The sequence below is a fragment of the Bos javanicus genome, chromosome 12, assembly GCF_032452875.1.
Source record: "Bos javanicus breed banteng chromosome 12, ARS-OSU_banteng_1.0, whole genome shotgun sequence".
Lineage (NCBI taxonomy): Eukaryota > Metazoa > Chordata > Mammalia > Artiodactyla > Bovidae > Bos > Bos javanicus.
Genome location: NC_083879.1, coordinates 46,110,113 through 46,133,066, shown reverse-complemented (window position 1 = coordinate 46,133,066; position 22,954 = coordinate 46,110,113). Strand labels below are relative to the sequence as shown.

The following is a 22,954-nucleotide window of genomic DNA, read 5'->3' as shown; positions in this document are numbered from 1 at the left end:
ATATGACTATATCATGTGTCTGGAGAAGGAAATGGCAACCCACTCCAGTGTTCTTGCCTGGAGAATCCCAGGGATGGCAGAGCCTGGTGGGCTGCCGTCTCTGGGGTCGCACAGAGTCGGACACGACTGAAGCGACTTAGCAGCAGCATATCATGTGTCTTCACTTCTCTTTCTTTAGAAATAAACATATAAACATTTAAGGTAGCCAAACTTCCAAGTTTTTCTAATATAATTCACTTTTAGACTTGTTTATAGGAACTCACTATTATCCTATTGGGAACATACATGTTCCAAGACTTAAAATTAATTTAATAGATTACATTTGAAATTACAAAATTTGACTTTTTTTCCTGAAAGTTGTAAAAGATGTATCATTCTCTTTTCATGAATAATACTTTGATCTATTGCTTCCGAAATGTAAACAAAGTGCTTTCAGAGCACAAACAAAGCAATTAATTCCAATTGCATGATTGGTGAAGATTCATTTAAGTCTAGATATGTAAGTCATAAGTCTAAATCTCTGAGAAACCATATTATTGACATATTTTACATAAAATTTGAAAACAAAAGGAATAAGTCGTACAGCCACTTCTGAGTATGGTTCTCAACAGATTCTTAAACAATATTTATTAAAATAAAAACCTGCTCCCTTGTTTATATCTGAAATAAAATATATTGTGTGAGCAAAAAATTCATTCAGATTTTTCCATAACATCCTAGGAAAAAACATGAAAGAACGTTTTGGCCAACCCAATACTAAATCCTAAATATAAACAGTATAAATATTATATAGGAGAAGTTGGTAAAGAGTGAGAATAAAGAGGTAAAGAATGTAATGAATTCGGAAGTGAGTGAGGTATTGAAGATTTAAACTTTGGTATTGTGCAAGAAATAGATTGGAGGTTGAAATACAAGGGAAAATCAAATTGCAGGGCTTAGGAAATAGTGATTGGTGATTTGAAATCGATAATCTAGAAAAGAGATCTAAGTTAAAGCATAGGATGATGAGTTTGCCTTCCTGCTTCTGGTTTTGATATGACAACTGAGCATTTCAGCAAGCTGAAGTACCCATGTAGGTAGACATAGAGCTGGAGCTTGAATGAGGTCATTGGAATGTAAAGTCTAGATAAGAGACACAGCTTTGGGCACCATTAAAGTCTTATGTAGGAAATATAGAATCTGTTTGCATGATTTCGATATTGTCATTCTTCTAAAAAAGGCTACAGTATCAAGTCACCCTCCCCACAACCGAAGAAGTGATTGTAATAAGTAACAAATGCAACGTTGGGAAGCAAAGTATACTCAAATGGTTACGAGTTAACACAGTCCTCTCACTTGCACCATCCTTATTTGTAATGAATGACCCAATACATATATTTTTTTAAACAGAGAAAACATAATGTAGTTTTTTTTTATGGCAGTTAGAAAGGATGGATTACTCACCACTGAAGTTTGTCCATTAAAATGAGTGTAATAAAACTGGAAGCAAAATATTTACAGTGTTATGTTATACACATAAAATTAGAATAAAGAATGCTAAAAATACATAGTGGTGTATTAGATAATTCATATTTTGCTTTAGTTGTTTTGCATCTTTGTTGATTCTGCAGAATTTACCTATGACAAAATGTCAATTCAACTCTTGCATTAAGAGACATGTATTTTTCATGATATTGTTTCATATGGCGATATGTTGGATACTAGTCCTTTCAAGTAATCAGAGTACATTGAATAGAGTCATAAACAAAAAAAGCAGCAATCATTTACCCTCATTGTTAGCTTTACCCTCTAATGCATGGACATTCTTTGCAATCATTTGAGCAGTATAATACATTCTTATTTTGATGAAGGGAATGTAAAAATTACATTTGTTTTTAGACTTAGTAAGTAAAGAAGTGCTCATATAATGATATTCCAAATTATCATAGCATATTAGTATTATTTTAAGCTTTAAGAGGACTATGATTTTTCAATACATAAGGCATTTGGTAATAGAGTCATCAAGTCTCTGGTTAGAGTTCCAGCATTTAGTGAATCCTCATCTGAGTACAGAAATCCTAAAAAATAGGACCTGTTAAATAAGCCTGTTAAAGTAGGGAATGCTTCATTCAGACACCATGATGATACCAAAGACTGAATGAGAAACAGGGAAGTTTTATTATCTAAGACTTAGAGCTTAATATTTTTATACTAAACAAGTAATTTTCCTTAAAAAGAGATGGAGCACAAGTCTGTCCAATTGAAATGAACCAGGGTTATTAACATAAAATAGGCTGAACAATTGGGATGCGCAAGTGTCACTAGGAAATAGCCCTGAAATTAAGAGCAGCATTTAGGCCCTGCTGCTGCTGCTAAGTCATGTCAGTCGTGTCCGACTCTGTGACCCCATAGACGGCCTCCCACCAGGCTCCCCCGTCCCTGGGACTCTCCAGGCAAGAACATTGGAGTGGGTTGCCATTTCCTTCTCCAATGCATGAAAGTGAAAAGTGAAAGTGAAGTCGCTCAGTCATCTCCGACTCTTAGCGACCCCATGGACTGCAGCCTACCAGGCTCCTCCGTCCATGGGATTTTCCAGGCAAGAGTACTGGAGTGGAGTGCCATTGCCTTCTCTGATTTAGGCCCTATGGTAGGGAAATAAATATTTTATTATAAGGAGTTTTGATGCAATTCTAGATGAGTTCCTTAAATCCATAATGCTTCTTGAAATCTAACCTTAATTCAGGATATAATGATGTACATGGTGATATAACTTAATTTATTCATGTTACAATTGCTAGTGAGGGGAAAATTAGGCAACAGTGACAGTAACCACAGCCACAAGCTATTAATTTTAATGGAAATAGTGGCCTATGTTACAATGACCCAGGGCAAAATTTCACAATGGGCATGAAATATACATATATCAGCATTTATTTTCTTTCTAACTATATGCACATTTATTATAACATATTAAGATGTTTATTTGTAGAGTTTTTGTGTTTATGCTTTTGAAACTGCATTTTAAAAAATTTCAAATCTGATGGAATTTAGTATATATTGAAAACTAATAAACTTAAACACAAATTGTAAGTCTAGAGTGCTCAGATGTTTCCAGAAACTCTTTGTCTACAGGGACAGATAATTTTTAAAATGCAAACTTATCTATTAGCATTGCATATTTTGGTGGTAACACATTTTGTCTTTTTCTTGTTGCTTTCCATTTTAGAAAGTATTTAGTGTCTTAATTTCTTATTGTTTGTGGCTATTTTGTTGATATTTTACTGATCAATTTGCAAAGAATTATGTCTGTTTCATTGGAAACCATGTGATATAATAATATTGCTTCAAATATTGCAAGATATTCGATATAACAAAAATTGAAATTAGCCAATCATCACTATTGAATCACAGATTCTGAAAGACATTACAATGATTGTCCGATTTCTAGGTGGTTTTAATAGAGAGATTTAGATTGTTTTTTCTTCTCTTTCTTGTCTTTTTAAATTACCCATTACATGGTAACAATCCCAGCAGTATGGAGCTATGAAATTTCATAGGATGGTTACTTCTGTCACATTGTATCAAGTGATTTGATACAGTCATTATTCTGAAACAAGTTTAATGTAAGAATTAGACTATTGCACTTTATTGTCTTTATTTCTGGGAAGGTCACAATATATCGTGAAATAAGATCATCAATCTTTGAAAAAATCTGTTTTATTCCCAATAGAATCAAATTACTCTAAGGTAGTATAAGTAATTTCCATTTCCACAGATATACATTTACATATATATTTAAAATACCAAAACAAACCTTTTATTATTTTTTTATTTATTTATTTTAACTTTTATTTTATTTTTAAACTTTACAAATTGTATTAGTTTTGCCAAATATCAAAATGAATCCACCACAGGTATACATGTGTTCCCCATCCTGAACCCTCCTCCCTCCTCCCTCCCCATACCATCCTTCTGGGTCATCCCAGTGCACTAGCCCCAAGCATCCAGTATTGTGCATCGAACCTGGACTGGCAACTCGTTTCATACATAATATTATATATGTTTCAATGCCATTCTCCCAAATCTTCCCACCCTCTCCCTCTGCAACAGAGTCCATAAGACTGTTCTATACATCAGTGTCTCTTTTGCTGTCTCGTACACAGGGTTATTGTTAACGAAACACCAATACAATATAATAATGCATATATATGGAATTTACAAAACAAACCTTTTAAAATTGTGAAAATAAATATTCTGTGATTTAGAGTAGCTTATGTAATTAGTAGCAGGCTGGAGAGGGTTTTTTTAAAAAAATCATTTTGATGTAATAAGACAAGAAATATCATACTGCGAAATATACAGTTGGGTTTTGCTGATTCTGTGAAATGCAGGCATGCTTTGCAGGAGCACTCATAAGGCAGCATTTGGCTTTGTGAGTTCCACATGACCCAGAGTGGGGTTATCAATTCTTTCTGTGTTCTAAAAGAAACCAAACTAAGATATACTAAAGAATTGTAAGTCATTAGAACTGACATATTTACCTGTGACAACGACCAGCACACCTTGACTATAAAAGAAGTTGTTCACTCTCTAAGTCGTGTCTGACTTTTTGAAACCCTGTGGACTGCAGCACACTGGGCTCCCCTGTCCTCCATAATCTACAAGAGTTGCTCAAACTCATGTCCACTGAGAAAGTGACACTGTCTAACCATCTCATCCTCTGCCACCCGCTTCTCCTTTTGCCTTCAATCTTTTTCATTCAGTTCAGTTGCTCAGTCAGATCCAACTCATTGCGACTCCATGGACTTCAGCATGCCAGGCTTCCCTGTCCATCACTAACTCCTGGAGCTTATTCAAACTCATGTCCACTGAGTCAGTGATGCCATCCAACCACCTCATCCTCTGTCATCCTGGTCTCCTCCTGCCTTCAATCTTTCCCAGCATTAGGGTCTTTTCCAATGAGTCAGTTCTTCACATCAGGTGGCCAAAGTATTGAAGTTTCAGCTTCAGTATCAGTCCTCCCAATGAATATTCTGACTTATTTCCTTTAGGATTGACTGGTTTGATCTCCTTGCAGTCCAGGGGACTCTCAAGAGTCTTCTCCAGCACCACAGTTCAAAAGCATCAATTCTTTGGCCCTCAGCTTTCTTTATAGTCCAACTCTCACATTCATACGTGGGTACTGGAAAAGCCATAGCTTTGACTAGATGGACCTATGTTAACGTCTCTGCTTTTTAGTATGCTGTCTAGGTTTGTCATAGCTTTTCTTCCAAGGAGCAAATGTCTTTTAATTTCGTGGCTGTGATCGCCATCTGCAGTAATTTTTAAGCCCAAAACAATAATGTCTCACTTTTTCCATTATTTCCCCATCTATTTGCCATGAAGTGATGTGACTGGATGCCATCACTTATGCCATCTTTCCCATAATCTTGGTCTTTTCCAATGAGTTGACTCATTGCACATCACATGGCCAAAGTATTGGAGTGTTTATTATATATTGTGACACAACAAATTACTTTAAAACTTCATGGCTCACATCATATATTATCTCACCTTTTCTAGAGAAATTTAGAATTTAGAAATTTAGAAATCTCTAGATTTCTAGAGAAATCTAGAAGGAGCTTAGTTGGGTCCTATGCTTTTGGGTCTCTCCCAGGTTGCAAAAACTTTTGGAAAGGGCTTCAGTCATCTCTAGACTCACCTGAAGCAAGCTCCACTTCCAAACTCGGTCATATAGCTGTTGGCACACCTCATTTTCTCAAGATTGTTTTACTAAGGGCTTCAGGTCCTTGTTGGCTATTGGCCAGAGGCCATGATCAGGTCCTTGTCAGATGGACCTCCCATGAGGCAACTCAGTACATGTCAACCTACTTCATCTGATCAAGCAAGTGAAAAGATCCAGAGAAAGAGTATCTTCCAGCAAGATGAAAGTCACAGTTTTTACAGCCTCATCTTGGAAGTGACTTTCCATCACATTTGCCATATTCTCTTCATTAGAAGTAAGTCTTTAGATAAAGTCCACACTTAAAGGGGAGAAATATCTCACAAGGGTGGGACTGCCAGGAGGCAAGGAGCAGTGGTAGCCATTTTAGAGGATTCCTACCATAAGGATTATATAGTAAATAAAATTGCCAAGGTACCTGGTAAGAATGGGATCAGCCCACTGAATATTATATAATTAAAATAGTTCATGTATTCAGGAATGTATGTAAAGGTAGACCAGATGTCCACAGCAGTCCTTGGTGGTAATCTTATGGTGGTTCATGTTTTAATGGACATTTATTAAAACTTGGCTGAACAACTCTGTTTGACAAACACTCAACTGATTATCATATTCTTTCTTTAGATATGACAATTCTATCAGCACACTTTCTTGCCTGTTTGCTAATCTTTCTCTGTACTATAACACTGCATATCTAAATTGATCCCTTATGTTAATTTTAGAATTAGTGCACAGAGAACTATGTTATTTAATAGTTACTGTACAGCATGTTAGTGTTCTCACCCATGTATGATCTAAATACTTGATGATTCTATTGGATGAGATGTAGAAAAAAGTTATTCCCTATGAAAGTGCCATTTTTTCAGTTAAAACAATTACCATACTTATTATAAACATTTGCAACCTTTCACTGAAGTTTGACATTTGTCAATGTTAATACTAGAATGGCATTTTGGTTTAGCATTGTTTAAATGTTAAATCAAGCTCTGGATATTTAGAACTTTGTTCATTCACACTTACTTCTCCAAACAAATATAATTTTACTAAAATTACTGAATTAGTCATGCTATCAAAAATAAGCATAAAAATGCTAAACTTTTAAAAGAAGGATGATTTTTCCCCGGCCAAGCTTAAAATAAAATAACTAGACTCTGACAAGAACTGTCCTTCTAATTGCCACTTTTGGCTGTTTGCTAAAGAAAACAAATGTATTTATTCTGAAACCTCAGTTTATTCACTGCAAACTTTCCCTGTCTCTTGCAGTTTTAAAGGATCAAATTCTTGATTTGAAAGATCCTTTCTCCCTTTTTTAGCAGTATCTTACTTTTTTCAAATAAGGCATCACTTTTTTATGTTTCTATTTTTATTAAGCATAGTCCATCATCACTAAGGTTCAGCTATTCCCTCAGATGATTTCCTTCCATCCGTGTGTCTTAGTTTTCTTTCTCCCAGAAATGAATAAAAGCATGGAGAAAGTAATAAGATATTTCACTGTGCTTCACTTTGCTGAAGTTGGGAGGTCTCACCTTACAATCAGGACAAGGTAACCTAAGTGCAAAACACCCCATTATCACTTGCTGGTACATTAACCACTCTGATGGATTCGCACTTACTACTAATGAATGCTTAATTAGAACACACATGCACAAATTCTTTACCAAAGTAGACCTAGCAGCAATTTTCCTTTATTTACAGAAACTACAAGTTTAAGGAGATCTGTGTTATGCTTTGCTTTTGTTTTTGATAAACTTTTAAAAGATAACCTGTGTTTCAAATAGTTAAACAGGACAGTAATTTCTTTATACCAAGTGCACATTAGCCTACACAGCCCTCACCAACTAAGGAGTAAGACAATTAAGTAGACTTCATAAACTTTGCAATTGTAAATTCACCTTTCAAACATAATGGACCAATAGACCAGAATCCAGCCTATATTCTCACCCTCAGTCCAATAAGTTTCACGAATCTGAACCTGGTTTTTCTGGAGAACTCTATTAAGAAAATCACCCAGCATCACCTTACTATCTGATATGTGAATAGAACTTCTTAAAACCTTGCTATTAAGTAGAAAGCATATTTACTGTGAGAATACAGCTCATAGAATCAGTGTAACAACTGTGCACATGGCTAGTGGAGAGGATAAATCTTCAACTAGTTATAAATAAATATCTGATATTGGTGACTATTAAAATTTCATTTCACTTAGGCAACCTATTTTATATTTTATTCATTTCCTCTTAGGAAACCTATTTAGTTTTAATATATATTTGAAAAAAAATTGTACTTACAGAAAAGCTAAAAATTTTTGCAACTCGCATATGCACTTTGCAAATCTTCACCTATTGTTAATGTTTTCTTCTATATACTTTATAATTTTCTCTATCTGCATAATATTTTCTGAAGCATTTGAAAGTAAAATGTATAAATCATGGTACTTTATCTGTTATATTTACCCATACATATTCTAGGGAGTACTTATTAAAAATAAGGATTTGTATCTTATACATAAATACAGTGTATTTATCAGCCCAATAACCTATTTAATTGACACAGTACTTTTATTTAAACTGATATTGACACTCTAATCTTGTCATTTGACCCAATCATGTCCTTTATAGCATTTACAGCATTCCTACATCCAAATTAAGATCACATTATATTTAGTTGTAATTTCTCTTTTGTTTCTTCGATTGTATGCATTTCCTTGGCCTTTTAAAAATTGTAAAAAAAAAATTGTAAAATTGACATGTTTGAAAAAAGTCTTAAGAGAATGTTTCTCATTTTGCATTTGATATTTCCTCATGATTAGACTCAGGTTGTGTATTCTAAAGTGATATGCAAACAGAAGTATGGAAGTGAAAGTGAAGTCGCTCAGTCGTGTCCGACTCTGCGACCCCGTGGACTGTAACCTACCAGGCTCCCCCGTCCACGGGATTCTCCAGGCAAGAATACTGGAGTGTGTTGGCATTTCCTTCTCCAGGGAATCTTCCCGACCCACAGATTGAACCTGGGTCTCCTGCCTTGCAGACAGATGCTTTAACCTCTGAGCCAAATAGAAGTATAGGCATAGTAAAAATAACTTGGCAGAGGACAAGAGTTTGGATCCTAGGGCAAGTGTTGTAACAACAGTTAAGTCTTAGTAATACAATGTATAGGATCCAAACCCTATCTCCATGAGTATAGGCTGATCATTCACATCTAAAACATTTTAATAGAGGGCTAATTTTTTAAATATTAAGCATAGATTGCCTGGTTCTTGGTGAATAGACAAGCAGTAAATAGTTGACAATGATGAAATTCAAGCAAAGGGACTCTTTAAGAGACCTACAATAAGAACATAATTTCTTAGAAGAACTGAGATACTTTAAACTGACTAGTCATTTGGAAAAATTATTTTGCCCAGGGCTGGAGTTGACTAAATAACTCCAAGCTTGCTAAGATTAACCATAGACATCTGTGCATCTTCAAATGCCTTCTCTCCACATTTTTAAGCTCATCTCTCATTACTGGTTTGTCTGTTTAGTTTCCTATTTAAAAAGAATGTGTGATTAGATCAGGCTGCTCAGTGATGTTTCCTTCTAGCTCCAATACCTCAAGTCTAATTCCACCTGCTTCAGTTTGTCAAACTGTCAAATTTCCAGTCTTTCCCCCTGTAAGTGTGCTTGCATGCCTTTGTGCTAAGTTGCTTTAGTTGTGTTTGACCCTTTGCGACCTTATGGACTGTAGCCCACCAAGGATCCTCTATCCATGGGATTGTCCAAGCAAGAATATTGGAGTGGATTCAGGAAGACCCCCTCCTCCAGGGGATCTTCCTGACCTGGTGATGAGACCTGTGTCTCATGTCTCCTTTATTGGCAGGTGGGTTCTTTACCACTAGCGCCACCTGGGAAGTCTAGGTAATAGACTCTATTACCTAGAGTCTAATAAAAGTTTCTTCATGTGTAGAAAGGGATTTATTTTTATTATTTCTATTTTAAAATGTAGATACCTTTTTACCCTATGTATAGTAACTTTAGATAATCTGTTCTCAGAGCATGTTTTAAACTAGAAGATGTTCTCATCCACTTTTTTCTTTGAAGAAAACTGAAAAATTGATAAAAAGCAGTTCTTGTTTACAAAATTGCTTACAGTATTAGCCACAATCAAGAGCTTTACTTCATACTAACTTTGTAATAAACACGGTATGATCTACTCTGGTTTCAAATGAGCTGGGCCATTTCGGTCCATTAGGTAATCCATTACCTACTGCCTGTACTAGTATATTTGGCTTCTGTATAAGACACCCTGCTTGGTGTGCCTTCTTACACATAGTCTGTGCCCACTCTCTAGAATGGCACCAGGTGTGTATAGAGTAAGCATTCAAAAGGGATCTGATGTCCAGTCCTTTCTCATTTTCACTCAACTTTGTGGGCCTCAGGTTATGCAACTGTCACCCTGAAAGATCTAAAATTCAAAATTGGTTGCAACTTCTTCAGTTTTTGTCTTTTCATCGTTTTTGAACACACCCTTGACCATAACTTCTGGAAATCACTTATACAGTTATTATCTGCATTTCGTGAGAAGAAATGATATTTACTCAGTATCCTCTTGTAAAAGAGCTTGTGCTGAACATCAATCTCTCTTAAAATATTTTTCATGTTAAATGTAGACTTTCTGTCTCTGCTTCTTTGCTTCAGCAGTAGCAGAATGTTCTTACTCTAAATATAAAGTTATATTAAAAAAGCAAGAAACAATATTTTCTTTAATTAGCTTCTTCCTTTAGGGGTTTTAGAAGAGGGGTTATGACTTGACAAAGATCCTTCCCATCTGTTTCTGTTTGCTTGCTTTTATTTTGACTTCCTTTCGTTGTCTTATCAAATATCACATGAATCATTAACATTTGTTTTCATCGCTTCTTTTGGTTTCTCTTACTTTATATAATTAAGACATTATGCTGAGAAAAGTTTAGGGCTACTACATTTCATATTAGCCTAATATTCTTTAAGTAAATATTAAATGTTCTAGATAAATGATCTTATATGTTTGCCATCTGTTATAGTCCTATTTTTCTCAGCTCTGGAGTAGTAAGATATGGGTACATACAACTTTTTTGTGAAAGCAGCAAACTTCATTCAATTACAGGTGTCTGGATATAAGTTTTGACCAAATAGATGCTATTTTTAATAAAGCTACTTCCTAACAGAAATGTAATTTATTAATCTCTTTGTGCAAAAACCAAAAAGCAAGAGATCCTTGTGTATGTTTTCAAGGGAGTTCTATTCAAAACTGGAATATATACCTATCTGCATACTGAGTAATACTCTTCAGTGACACAGTCCCTTGTTAATGTTTCCATGAAAGCATTGGATTTCTGGTGTAATCCACCTAAGCAATTTGAAATTGTTCCAGTTTGTAATAAAATCTCATCATATATTGTGATTGTTGTTGAACAAACTTCATTAACTTTTTAAAATAAATGATCAAGCTATTTAATACTTTAGTTTCATATATGGAATATGAGCTAAATTCTATATCTGTTTATATGTATTAGATGCTATAAATAACTACATATAATAATAGGTACAAAATATTAAATCAGTGTGTATGTATAACTGAATGACTTTGCTGTACACCTGATACTAACACAATACTGTAAATCAACAATACTCTAATATAAAATAAAAATGAAATTAAAAAAGTAAATATAATTCACAAACACAAAACAGAACTAGATTAAAACATGAGATTCATTTTCATAAGGATTTTAAAATATTTTCTTTAACTCATCTGTAGATCTAAATCTGCATAATAACAGTAAGCAGCATACAAAAATTCATACCTGCAATAAACTATTCAGTGATCTAGATACTTATTCACCAAATTAGAGCTGTAAGCATCAAATCACAATGAACTTTGGAACTATTAAAGGAATTTGTAATTTAAATAGTTTCACTCAATCCCTTCTCCCACATGCTTTTAATTAGAAGAGACTTTTTAATTAAGTACTCCCATGTACAGAGTGCCGCTTGATGATTTTTCTGTCATATCAGCCTCCCTTACAAAAGCAAATAATCATTGTGTCAAAGGAAGATATTTGCTCTGAAACCAAACTAGAAGAATTCTAGTTCTGATTTCAAGTTGTTCATTTGAGGCTTTGCATACTAAAAGGAAGCCTCTGTTTTCTGAGAAAATGCTGAGAACAGATTTACAAAACAGGGGGACGGATGGTATCAAGGTGTCTAAGGTTCAGTCCCTTCCTCTGCATCAGAGTCAGTGTATTTCCTCCAGTAATCTTCCAATTGCTTTTTAGAGGAAGTGACATAATGGAATAGATGTGGATTCAAGTAAATATCAATTCATTGCATATCTATTTTCTAGTTCTTTGAAAATGTGTAGAATAACTTAAATTTTTTAGGCTTTAATAGCCTGTTTGTAAAAGGCACTAAGAATACATTTTTTGTTGAGTTGTTGAAAAATTTAGATTTGAAATCTGTAAAGTGCCCTGAACACAATAGACTCTCAGAAGATATTATCTATGCTGTTCATAATTATTATTACCTTTATTTCCAATTTGCATGCTAAGTCGCTTCAGTTTTGTCTGATTGTGCAAACCTATGGACTGTAGCCTGCCAGGCTCTTCTGTCCATGGGATTCTCTAGGCAGGAGTGGGTTGCCATGCCCTTTTCCAGGGGATCTTCCAGACTCAGGGATTGAACCTTCGTCTCTTAAGTCTCCTGCATTGGCAAGTAAGTTCTTTACCACTAGCACCACCTGGGAAGCTCCTATTTCCAGTTGATTTGATCGTAAAACAATTCTTTCCCAGTTGAAATATCAGGGAATGATTACTTCGTAAACCATGCTCAGCATCAGGAAAAATGTTTCTTGGTGGCCAAGAAATACAGAAATAAAGATGATATAGGAAATGATGGGGAGAAGGCAATGGCACCCCATTCCAGTTCTCTTGCCTGGAAAATCCCATGGACGGAGGAGCCTGGTAGGCTGCAGTCCATGGGGTCGCTAGGAGTAGGACACGACTGAACAACTTCACTTTCACTTTTCACTTTCATGCATTGGAGAAGGAAATGGCAACCTACTCCAGTGTTCTTGCCTGGAGAATCCCAGGGACGGGGGAGCCTGGTGGGCTGTCGTCTCTGGGGTCGCACAGAGTCGGACACGACTGAAGCGACTTAGCAGCAGCTAGGGCTCCATCACTTTGCCTACTGTTTGAAGAGTCAGGCAAGAACAGAGTATTGGAATACTTATTACATAACATAAAACCATGGCACAGTTTGAATTATGGGCCCATGTATTTTATCTAGCACTCTTGCCATTAGGCTTGCTCTCAGGTGGTTTGTTATTGGAGGCCTAAGATAGACCTATAGTCCCATAACTCAGAAGCCTGCTGTTAGCTCTCTGGGTACATCCATATTTGATTATTTGTTGTAGATTAGCAGGTCAATATAATTTCTCAGGAACAACATAAAATTATTTAAAACTTCTTTTTTTCCTTACAGATTCAGATTTATCCATAAGTATGTTTCAATAAGGGCTTCCCTTGTGGCTCAGTGGGAAACATTATTGCTGCAGTGCAGGAGGTGTGAATTTGATCCCTGAGTGGGGAAGATTCCCCTGGAGAAGGAAATGGCAACACACTACCTTATTTTTGCCTGGGAAATCCCATGGACAGGGGAGCCTAGCAGGCTGCAGTCCATGGGGTCACAAGGAGTCCATGAACAAGACTTAGTGACTAAATAAATGTTTTAATAAATATGACAAAATTATAAAGTAGAATTGCTTCAAAGTTAGGCTTTGTAGACAAAAGGAGAGAGAGTTACTCTTCTAGAGTCGGTCTGTGCCTGATAAATTTCTATTTCCAGTTAATTCTAAGGCAGATAATCCTTGATATCTAAGTATTATTTAACCATGGAAATGCCTTAACTATAACTATTGGAATCTATTTTACAGCCAGCATTTTTAATGCTTGATGCTTTCCACCTGTTATGAACATGAGTCAAAAATTTTAGACATATTTATTAAAAGTAATTGTTATAGTCGACTAAATACTGAGCACATAAATATGTTTATAATTTTTATAAACATATTTTGTATATGGCTGCAATAAAAATCTTACAAAATTATCGTTATATTTTTAATGTATATATTTTTTGTTTTAAAATTTAGTTTCAGATAGACTTTAAAATCTCTAAATGCTAAAAGAATTATTTTTAGCACATAAGCATGTTAATTAATTAATTTCTCCAAAAGTTTAACATTTGAGACTGCATTAAAAGCTTTAAAGAAAGCATCATGCTGAAGCATTCTCCTTCTGATACTGATGGGGAAAGAATTACGGCTGCTGCTTTTGTGGGTCTCGCCATGTAAGAGACTTCTCATGTATAACATCAAAGTGAGACAAAGTGCTATGAAGTTGATTCTTAGGGTGAGCTCTATTAAGAGATGTTTAGTAAGACAGCAATGCAAGCAGGGAAGGAGGAGGTACTTATTTTGAAGCTTCTAGAAGGAATAACAGACCTCAGCAGTGCAGAGCTTGGTGTGCGACCGGGTCACTGCATGAGGGAGAGGGGTGACAGATAAGATTAGAGAAGAAAGTCGATGTCAATTGTATAGAACCTGGATGAAGAATCTGGCTAGTGGATCTTTTAAAACAACGTGTGTGCTGTGTGCCCAGTTGTATCCAACTCTTTGCGATCCCAAGGACAGTAGTTCACCAGGCTCCCCTGTCCATGAGATTCTCCAGGCAAGAATATTGGAGTGGGTTGCCATTTCCTTCTCCTTATAACAATGTGCAAACATACAATGATTGATGATTAATGAATGACTTTTGTATAACCATTCTTTGCTACTGCATTCCTTCTCCTAATATGCTATAGGTATCACAGAAGATTAGAAAATAATCTTTAAGGCTTTAATTTTTTCTTTGATGGAAAAAGACTTTTAAGAATTCATAATCTTGAGATGTTAATTTTGAGCAAATCATTTCTTTTCCACAAGTATTTTGAATGACTTCACTGAATAAAATTTGAATTTTGAAGACAGATGTTTCTCCTCCCCTCTCTAATCTTAGGAATCATTGTCTATTAAAAAAAAAAAGAATGAGAATGAAATCTTCAATATAAGTGAATATACAATGATAGAAATATTGAGATAAATTGGAAGGAAAGAAAAGTTGGGTTAAATTAAATAAAGACTAAGAATTAGAAAATTTTGGTAAAAAGCATCAGTATTCTACTTCTTGGAGAAGGCAAAGGCACCCCACTCCAGTACTCTTGCCTGGAAAATCCCCATGGATGGAGGAGCCTGGTGGGCTGCAGTTCATGGGGTCGCTAAGAGTTGACACAACTGAGCAAATTTACTTTCACTTTTCACTTTCATGCATTGGAGAAGGAAATGGCAACCCACTCCAGTGTTCTTGCCTGGAGAATCCCAGGGACGGGGGAGTCTGGTGGGCTGCCGTCTATGGGGTCGCACAGAATTGGACAAGACTGAAGCGACTTAGCAGCAGACTTAGCAGCATTCTACTTCTTTGGTTGTTTCTATAATTTCTATTACTAGATTTTAAAACCGTTTAGTTGCTTTAGTTAGTAAAAATCATTATCAAAAATATCTATTAGGAGTTCTGATTTTTAGATACATGATACTAAGAATATGAAAAACTGAAGCTTTATTTTTAAATTTTTTATAATATTAGTTTATTAGGTTTATTTGGGCTTATTTATCTATTTTGTATATATAAACCACATGAAAATTATATCTGACTTGTTCATTCAAACCCATACTTATTGAACATTCACTGGGTGCTCAGATTATACCAATAAGCCAGAGTTCAAAATGTCCTGGAGGCAAAGCTAAAACATGTGGTAGGAATATACAATTTTAGGTACATCAATATTTCTGTGAAGTAGAAAAATGGTTTAACATCGGTTTTAAGTTACTAATTACTGCAGATTATGTATAAGCACTCAATTAACTTAATGTTGAAAGTGAGATCTACAAATATTTAGACTGTGTTTCCTAAATAACTGTAGTTTATTTCTAGTTCCTTATGTATTAATTGTTAAAGTTACCAGACATTTTGCAAACACTTGCACTGCAATAAGCATTTTTCAAATGTTTAAAAACTTTACTTTTCTATATACCTTCTACTGGAAAAGGCAATGGCACCCCACTCCAGTACTCTTGCCTGGAAAATCCCCATGGATGGAGGAGCCTGGTAGGCTGCAGTCCATGGGGTCGCTAAGAGTTGAACGCAACTGAGCGACTTCACTTTCACTTTTCACTTTCATGCATTGGAGAAAGAAATGGCAACCCACTCCAGTGTTCTTGCCTGGAGAATCCCAGGGACAGGGGAGCCTGGTGGGCTGCCGTCCATGGGGTTGCACAGAGTCGGACACAACTGAAGTGACTTAGCAGCAGCAGCAGCATACCTTCTACTATAGATATTAAATTATGTGAAATTTAAACATTTTATACAAATATTTCAAAAGTTTAAACCACACCATAAAGTGGACAGTTGAGAGGGTAATAGATTTATGTTTTGCTTTGTTTTTTCTCTGGATTTTTAATTTCTTATTTATGCTTCATTCTAGTAGATTTGTTGAAGATCTAATTTACTTTTCTTTATCACATAGCTGTATTTCTCAACTGGTAAAAGTTGAGTAATATATTTGCATCTTAATATTTAATTATTCTATTAATCTCACTTCAAGGTGGAAAGATTATAGTTCATTGACATTGATGAAATAACCTGGATGACTTTCATATAAATAGCAACAAGTATGCACACGAGTTGCATTACATAGTATATTTAACAACACCTCTCAGTCTTTCATAATGGAGATATATCTGAGTGCATTCAGAAAAAAATTGGTTCTGCAAGCTTGGAGGAAGTAATAGTCATTCAACAGAAATCAACTAGCTTTGCATATCAGTCACACATACACATACTCTTACATATTTTCTGAGTGCTCTGTACTGATATCAAAATAGCAAATATATATTTATGAGAATTTATGAAATGCTGTATTCTTTTCAAACATATAAACTCAACGTAATTATGAAATGAACTTTGAGAATATGTGAAAAATGTTGCTTCCTAGATAAGTGAAGATAGAATAAAACCCACAAATTTTATATTGGGTTGTGTAGTTTTTATTTTCACATTTGTCTCGAAGATGTCATATAATTATTTTTTGTTGTTCATTTTTAGATGGAAGACTGTATTTGAAAACTACTGTCATGTACTGAATCTTTCCTGTTGAAGAAACCCATGTTATAGTAAAGAACTCTGCAGTCAGACGTTCGTCATTGGAAAGTTTGGAAAAAAATAAAGTCCTTTTAAGGGAACTTCCTCAATTTTGTGTATTAATGTTCTTTAAAAGTTTAAGTATTCTACAAAAAAAAGGTTTTCCTTTATTGATTTTCATCTGTGGTTCATACCAGAGACCTGAGAATGTTTGTAAATGTACAAGTATCAAACTTCATACAGTTAATAACTGCAACTTTGCTGCTGGACACTTGTATACAGTTTAAAAGTAGGTCTGAATAAGACCTACCTTTGTTTTTTTAATGGAATGAACCATTTTCCTCTTCTGAAAATTCTGTGTCTGAGCACATCAAGACTCTTGTAGCACTGGTCACCTAGACTTACAGAATTATGTCCTCCAGAAACCAGCAAGAACACTTGGAAATAAACTTGTAGAGGACATAGAGGATTCCTAAAAAATCAGTAAATCACAGAATAATATTGTTACATTCTATTTTAAACTCTCTAACTGTGGTTTTTCTCCTGAAGATTTTTGTCCCATGTACTTTCCAAAAGACCAACAAATGGATATTGACAACAACCCCGTGAAATAACATTTTGCATATCTGAAGAGAAGCATTGGATATAAGCCAAAAGGTTTCACTGAAGGTCTTTTTACCTTAAAAAATATATAAATGTAACATGTTTTCATTCCAAACTGGTAGTGGTATAGAGAACTTAAAATGATCAGGATGCTTCTTCTTCAAACTGTTGGTCACATGTACAGTATATAAACATAAAACATACAAGGAAGGTATTATGTATGCAGTAGTATACTAGAGTTTAGGAAAATGAAAATTTTAGAAAATATGTTTTGTCACCCTGTTGGTCAGAAAGACACCTTTCTGGTTTTAACGCATGCAGGCATGTAAATATTTGTCTGGAGTCACAGTATTAATGAATGAGATCTTATGCATCTGGTGACAACAGAACTCTGTGTCAGCCACTTTTATTTGTATATTGAACCCTAGTTAGTGCCCCAAACTGCACTATTGAGAATGGATTGTGGCTGAATAGTAAATCAAAACACCAGAAATATTTTTATATGTTAATGTCATATTATGTTAATGTTGCTGAAAGACAAAACCTAACAAACTCTTGATCCTTGATGTATCAGTCCAATACCATGTAGCGCTGAGTGATAAAGTTCAAATGTGTTGTGCTTCCCACCCTGGTCAGAGGGAAGGGTGCCTATGTGTTATTTTCACTGTCTTCTTGAGAGTTACCATATGTGTTTTCACTTTTGTGCAGATAACTGGAAGTCAAGCTGCAAACAGTGCTTACTACAAGCTGAAGTTACCTTCTCTTTGTTTTTACATACTTTGAGTTACACCTTTAAAGACTGAAATCATGAGTCAGTACAGTTGCTGGACATTTTATGATTTTGCTGTCATCTTAAAATTTTATGATCCTAACATTATTTATTACCATAAATAGCAAAATCTTAAATGGCCAAGGAAACTAGCTTAAACATGTTTAAAGATAGTTCTCATTGGCTATTAATGATTTGGTTAAGAAATTAACATTATAGATACACTGGCACTAAGCTTCTATAGTTTTTAGGTCTTCCTTGCAATACTGAAACATACTTCTTTTGTGTAGCTCGCTATTAACCAGCTAAGGCCATTTTTAATACAATAAAAAGGTTATATATGCAGTTCCTATTTTTAGCTTGCTTAAAAGGGAGCAATATTTTTATTTAAAACACTGTTAGTAAGTGCTTTCTAGAAACTTGGTTTTCTAAGCATAATTCTTCCATAAACATCTTTTGTTATTTGAACACAAGAGATTTTATTCCTTGTTGTATGTATCTCTTGCTTTTCCCTGTATGCAGTCTTTAAAGGATTATAACACTTAAAATCAGAGGGACTTGTGGCAACCTTTTGAATCATACATTTTTGAAAGCTTTTTTTTAAAAGTCCACAACTTCCATAAGTAGTAATCAGCCATTGCTCTGCTTCTTGCATAGAGTCACCTGTTAAGTAGGTTGAATAGTTTTAAAATACATATTTTCCAGACCTTTGAGAATGCTTTAGTGTTTGGTTCACTATAAAAGGAAATTTTAGAAAGGAATAAAAAAAAAAGCTATCAGCTATATGCTAAGAGAGAATCTTACTAACATGTTGTAAATATTACAAGTCAAGAAAGTTATTTTAAGTCTGTAACTTAAGTTTTTTACCCTTTATTAGTTATACAGGTTGGTTTAAAATTCATTTTTTGGTTTAAACAAGTGAAATTGTGCCCATTTTATGGTTTCCAAGCTTTTGTAATCCTAAAATTATTAATGTCTAGTTGTTCTATATTATAACCATATTTGCGCTCTATGCAAGCCCTTGAAACAGAACATACTCATCTTCATGTAGGACCTATGAAAATTGTCTATTTTTATCTATATATTTAAAGTTTTCTAAAAATGATAAAAGGTTATTACGAATTTTGTTGTACAAAATCTGTACAAAAATCTGTTTTTACATCATAATGCAAGAATTGGAAATTTTTCTATGGTAGCCTAGTTCTTTGAGCCTGGTTTCAATGTGAGAACCACGTTTACTGTTATTGTATTTAATTTTCTTTTTCTTTTCAACAATCTCCTAATAAAACTGTCTGAAATCTCCCAGTGACTTTATTTATAGTTCATCTTTATTAAATTTTGTGAAATGCACAGCATTGAAGGAATATTTACTTTCTAATGGGAGGCATCTAAAAACAACATAAGTCAGCTCTTTACAATATGAAGGGAACAATGCTCAATGATTTTATTTAACATGCAACTGCTTCTATCTCTAATATGAATTACTGCGGTGAAAAACATCATAAAAGCACACTCTGTAGTTATTGTTTAACAAGCAGATTTTCCATATTTTGTTTCTTGCCAGCTAAGCAAACTGCCCACATATACATGATTTATTTATGTACATTTTTCAGTTTATGAAGCTGTTATTTGTACCTTTTTCCTTTATATTCTTATATTCCCATGATTCTTATTTCACAAAGCTTTGTGCTGAATAATGTAAAGGAGACATGTTGATGGAACAAAATATATTATTCCCATATCTATAGGAGTGTAGATTTGTAACTCTAACTCAGTGTTTTGTTTTTACTCTCTATCATTGAAAAAAAAATGCTTTTAGAAACTTTGCAATTCCAATAGCCTTTAATAATATAAACGTCTTAACTAATCCAAAATGCCGCACTTAAGGAAATCACAGATACTCTGTGAATACTCCAAACATTCCCAAAAGAATGGAAAATGATTTTTTTTCTGTCTAAAGAAATTATTTCAATGAATTAACAAGTAGTGATAGATCCCTAATAAAAACCTCAAATGTTTATGTGACCACTACAAACACATTTTTGTCTTCTGTCCTCACAGGTTTATGTTGGTAAGACTTGTATTAGAATATCATATGGCCTCTGGATGTTAGCGGAATTTGGTAATGATTTAAGGTTTCTCCCCATGTGTTTTCATTGGCATTAGCAAATTTACAATATGAACAAAAGTTATTTATTACTAGAGGAAAGTAAATTATAAATAAAAGTTACATGGATTGCATTTTTACAATATGGGGAGTAGAGATGTTAATAGAATTAAAATATTGCAAATGACATTGTAAATATATCACTTTTCTTCATGTGTAGGCTTGGTGCTAACATTTATCTTTCATATGTACAACTGGTATATAAAAGCTGAACTGATCCTCATTTATTCCTTTAAACAGATTCATTAATAAAGCCTCATTCTGCAGAAAGCACAGTGCTAAGTGTTGTAATGAATGAAAACATAGCTTTGCCCCAGAGGAGTTATAATTTTGTTGGAATAGGAAGTCTTACTTTCAGCAAGAGAAGAGTCACTGAATGTCTCCTAGTCTGCCATGGATGTAGAACTAGTGTTAAGAGGGTATTGACTTAGATGCCTTCCTACTAAGTGGTAGCAATCTATATCCATTTTATGCATTCACTTTCTAGCGACTAATGCAAGACAGTTTGCAGGTCAGACAATTCTGCAGAGATTGAGAAGAATATATTTCCCTCTACGTAAAACACCATACTAGTTATTCTTTTTCTGTTACTTTTCATGTATTTCAATCACATCACTCTTCTTGCCAATCCTCACAAACTTTGTGTTTCTTTTAATTTATTTATGTTTAATTAAAGGATAATTGCTTCACAGATTATAGTGGTTTCTGCCACACATCAACATGAATCAGCCATAAATACCCCCGTGAACCACTCTCCCATTCCTTCTGCTCCTCTCAGTGACTCTGATTCTTTCTCCTCTCATTGCAGGCATACATGTTCCTCTTGATTCCTCTGTTATTCAGGAGCATAAGATCCCACCCATCGAAGCAAACCAGTCATTTTCTTTCTGTCCTAAGCTAGATTCTCTAAATTCTGATTGTCTCAAGTCAACGCATGTGGCAGTAAGCTAGCTAGGTACTGCAATACATGCATTTGGGGAAGTTGAGAAAATACTGTGTCCAGTTAAATTGGAATTTCTGGGGGTTGGGGCTGCAGCATCAGGATTTTTAGGTTCCTCAGTTCAGTTCAGTTCAGTCGCTCAGTCGTGTCTCTTTGCAACCCCATGAATCGCAGCACGCCAGGCCTCCCTGTCCACCACCAACTCCCGGAGTCCACCCAAACCCATGTCCATTGAGTCGGTGATGCCATCCAACCATCTCATCCTCTGTCATCCCCTTCTCCTCCTGCCCCCAATCCCTCCCAGCATCAGGGTCTTTTCAAATGAGTCAGCTCTTAGCATGAGGTGGCCAAAGTATTGGAGTTCCAGCTTTAGCATCAGTCCTTCCAATGAATACCCAGCACTGATCTCCTTTAGGATGTACTGGTTGGATCTCCTTGCAGTCCAAGGGACCCTCAAGAGTCTTCTCCAACACCAGAGTTCAAAAGCATCAATTCTTCAGCGTTCAGCTTTCTTTATAATCCAACTCTCACATCCATACATGACCACTGAAAAAACCATAGCCTTGACTAGACTACTTTGTTGGCAAGGTAATGTCTCTACTAATAAGCAGCCAGGTTGAAGATCATTTTCTGGGAGGGTAGCAAGTAACACATAGAGAGTGACTAGCAGGTCTTCTGCTATGGGGTTAACAGGTAGCTAAAATGAATGGGGTCCCTTGTGAGCTGTACAGCCACTACATAAGCCAACTAATGTTTCTGTAAAATCATTAAAATGATCTAAAATCTGTAAATAATTAACATGTATTTTAAAAGTAATTTCAGTATTGTAAACTTAATGCTGAATTGAATATGAATTTGCAGTTCTATCAGTCAGATACAATGGAAGTCAAATTATTCTTTCTAAATAAAATTACTGTCTAATATGACTTCAGACTAAGTACACAAGGAGGTAAAACTTTCATTTCAATCATCACTGAGACTTCTTCCTTCTGAACGACCTCAGTTCAAGCATTTTTCACAGTCCAAACCATTGGGGGAGAACTCTTCGGATTTTCATTCCTATGATTCAGTTTTTGAGAGGCTTTCCTAAGCCCTTCTCTTTGGAGAGACTCCAGATTTGTGAGAGAAAAACTTAACGACACAGTGTGGTATGAGTCTCAGTGTGGGGAAAACAAATAATTTTGTAAATGGGGAAGTATAAAGTTATGTGAAAGGAGTAATGTTTCCATGTTTTATTTGTACTGGTAAAATGTCATTCAAGACAAGTAGACTGTGATAAGTTTCGCATATGGAACATAATACCAGGAGCGACCACTAAAAATGTTGTAACAATATATACCCTTAGTAACAGTGTAGATAGTGGATTAGCTTTCTGATTAGCTTTCTGATAACAAAGTAAATACTTTTGGATAATTCATCAGGAACTTTAAGATACTTTGCTAGTAGTTTCCATCTTCTCTCAGGTAATTTGGTTGTTCTTTTAACAATGCTAATTCTGGGCCAAACTTGGTCCGCTACTACAGATAAAGATG

General features: G+C 35.0%; 1 protein-coding gene across 3 annotated transcripts in view; it reads left to right on the top strand.

The window, feature by feature from the left end:
- Nucleotides 1-19,617, top strand: part of DACH1 (dachshund family transcription factor 1) — a 475,499-nt gene extending 455,882 nt beyond the window's left edge. For all 3 annotated transcript variants that reach the window (XM_061435055.1, XM_061435056.1, XM_061435057.1), the window contains one exon: nucleotides 16,908-19,617. Coding sequence is in view for 1 of the 3 variants with exons in the window: in XM_061435056.1 (XP_061291040.1) it covers nucleotides 16,908-16,945 (38 nt within the window). In the remaining 2 variants the exon portion in view is untranslated. The remainder of the gene's footprint in view (nucleotides 1-16,907) is intronic.
- The last annotated feature ends 3,337 nt before the right edge of the window (nucleotides 19,618-22,954 follow it).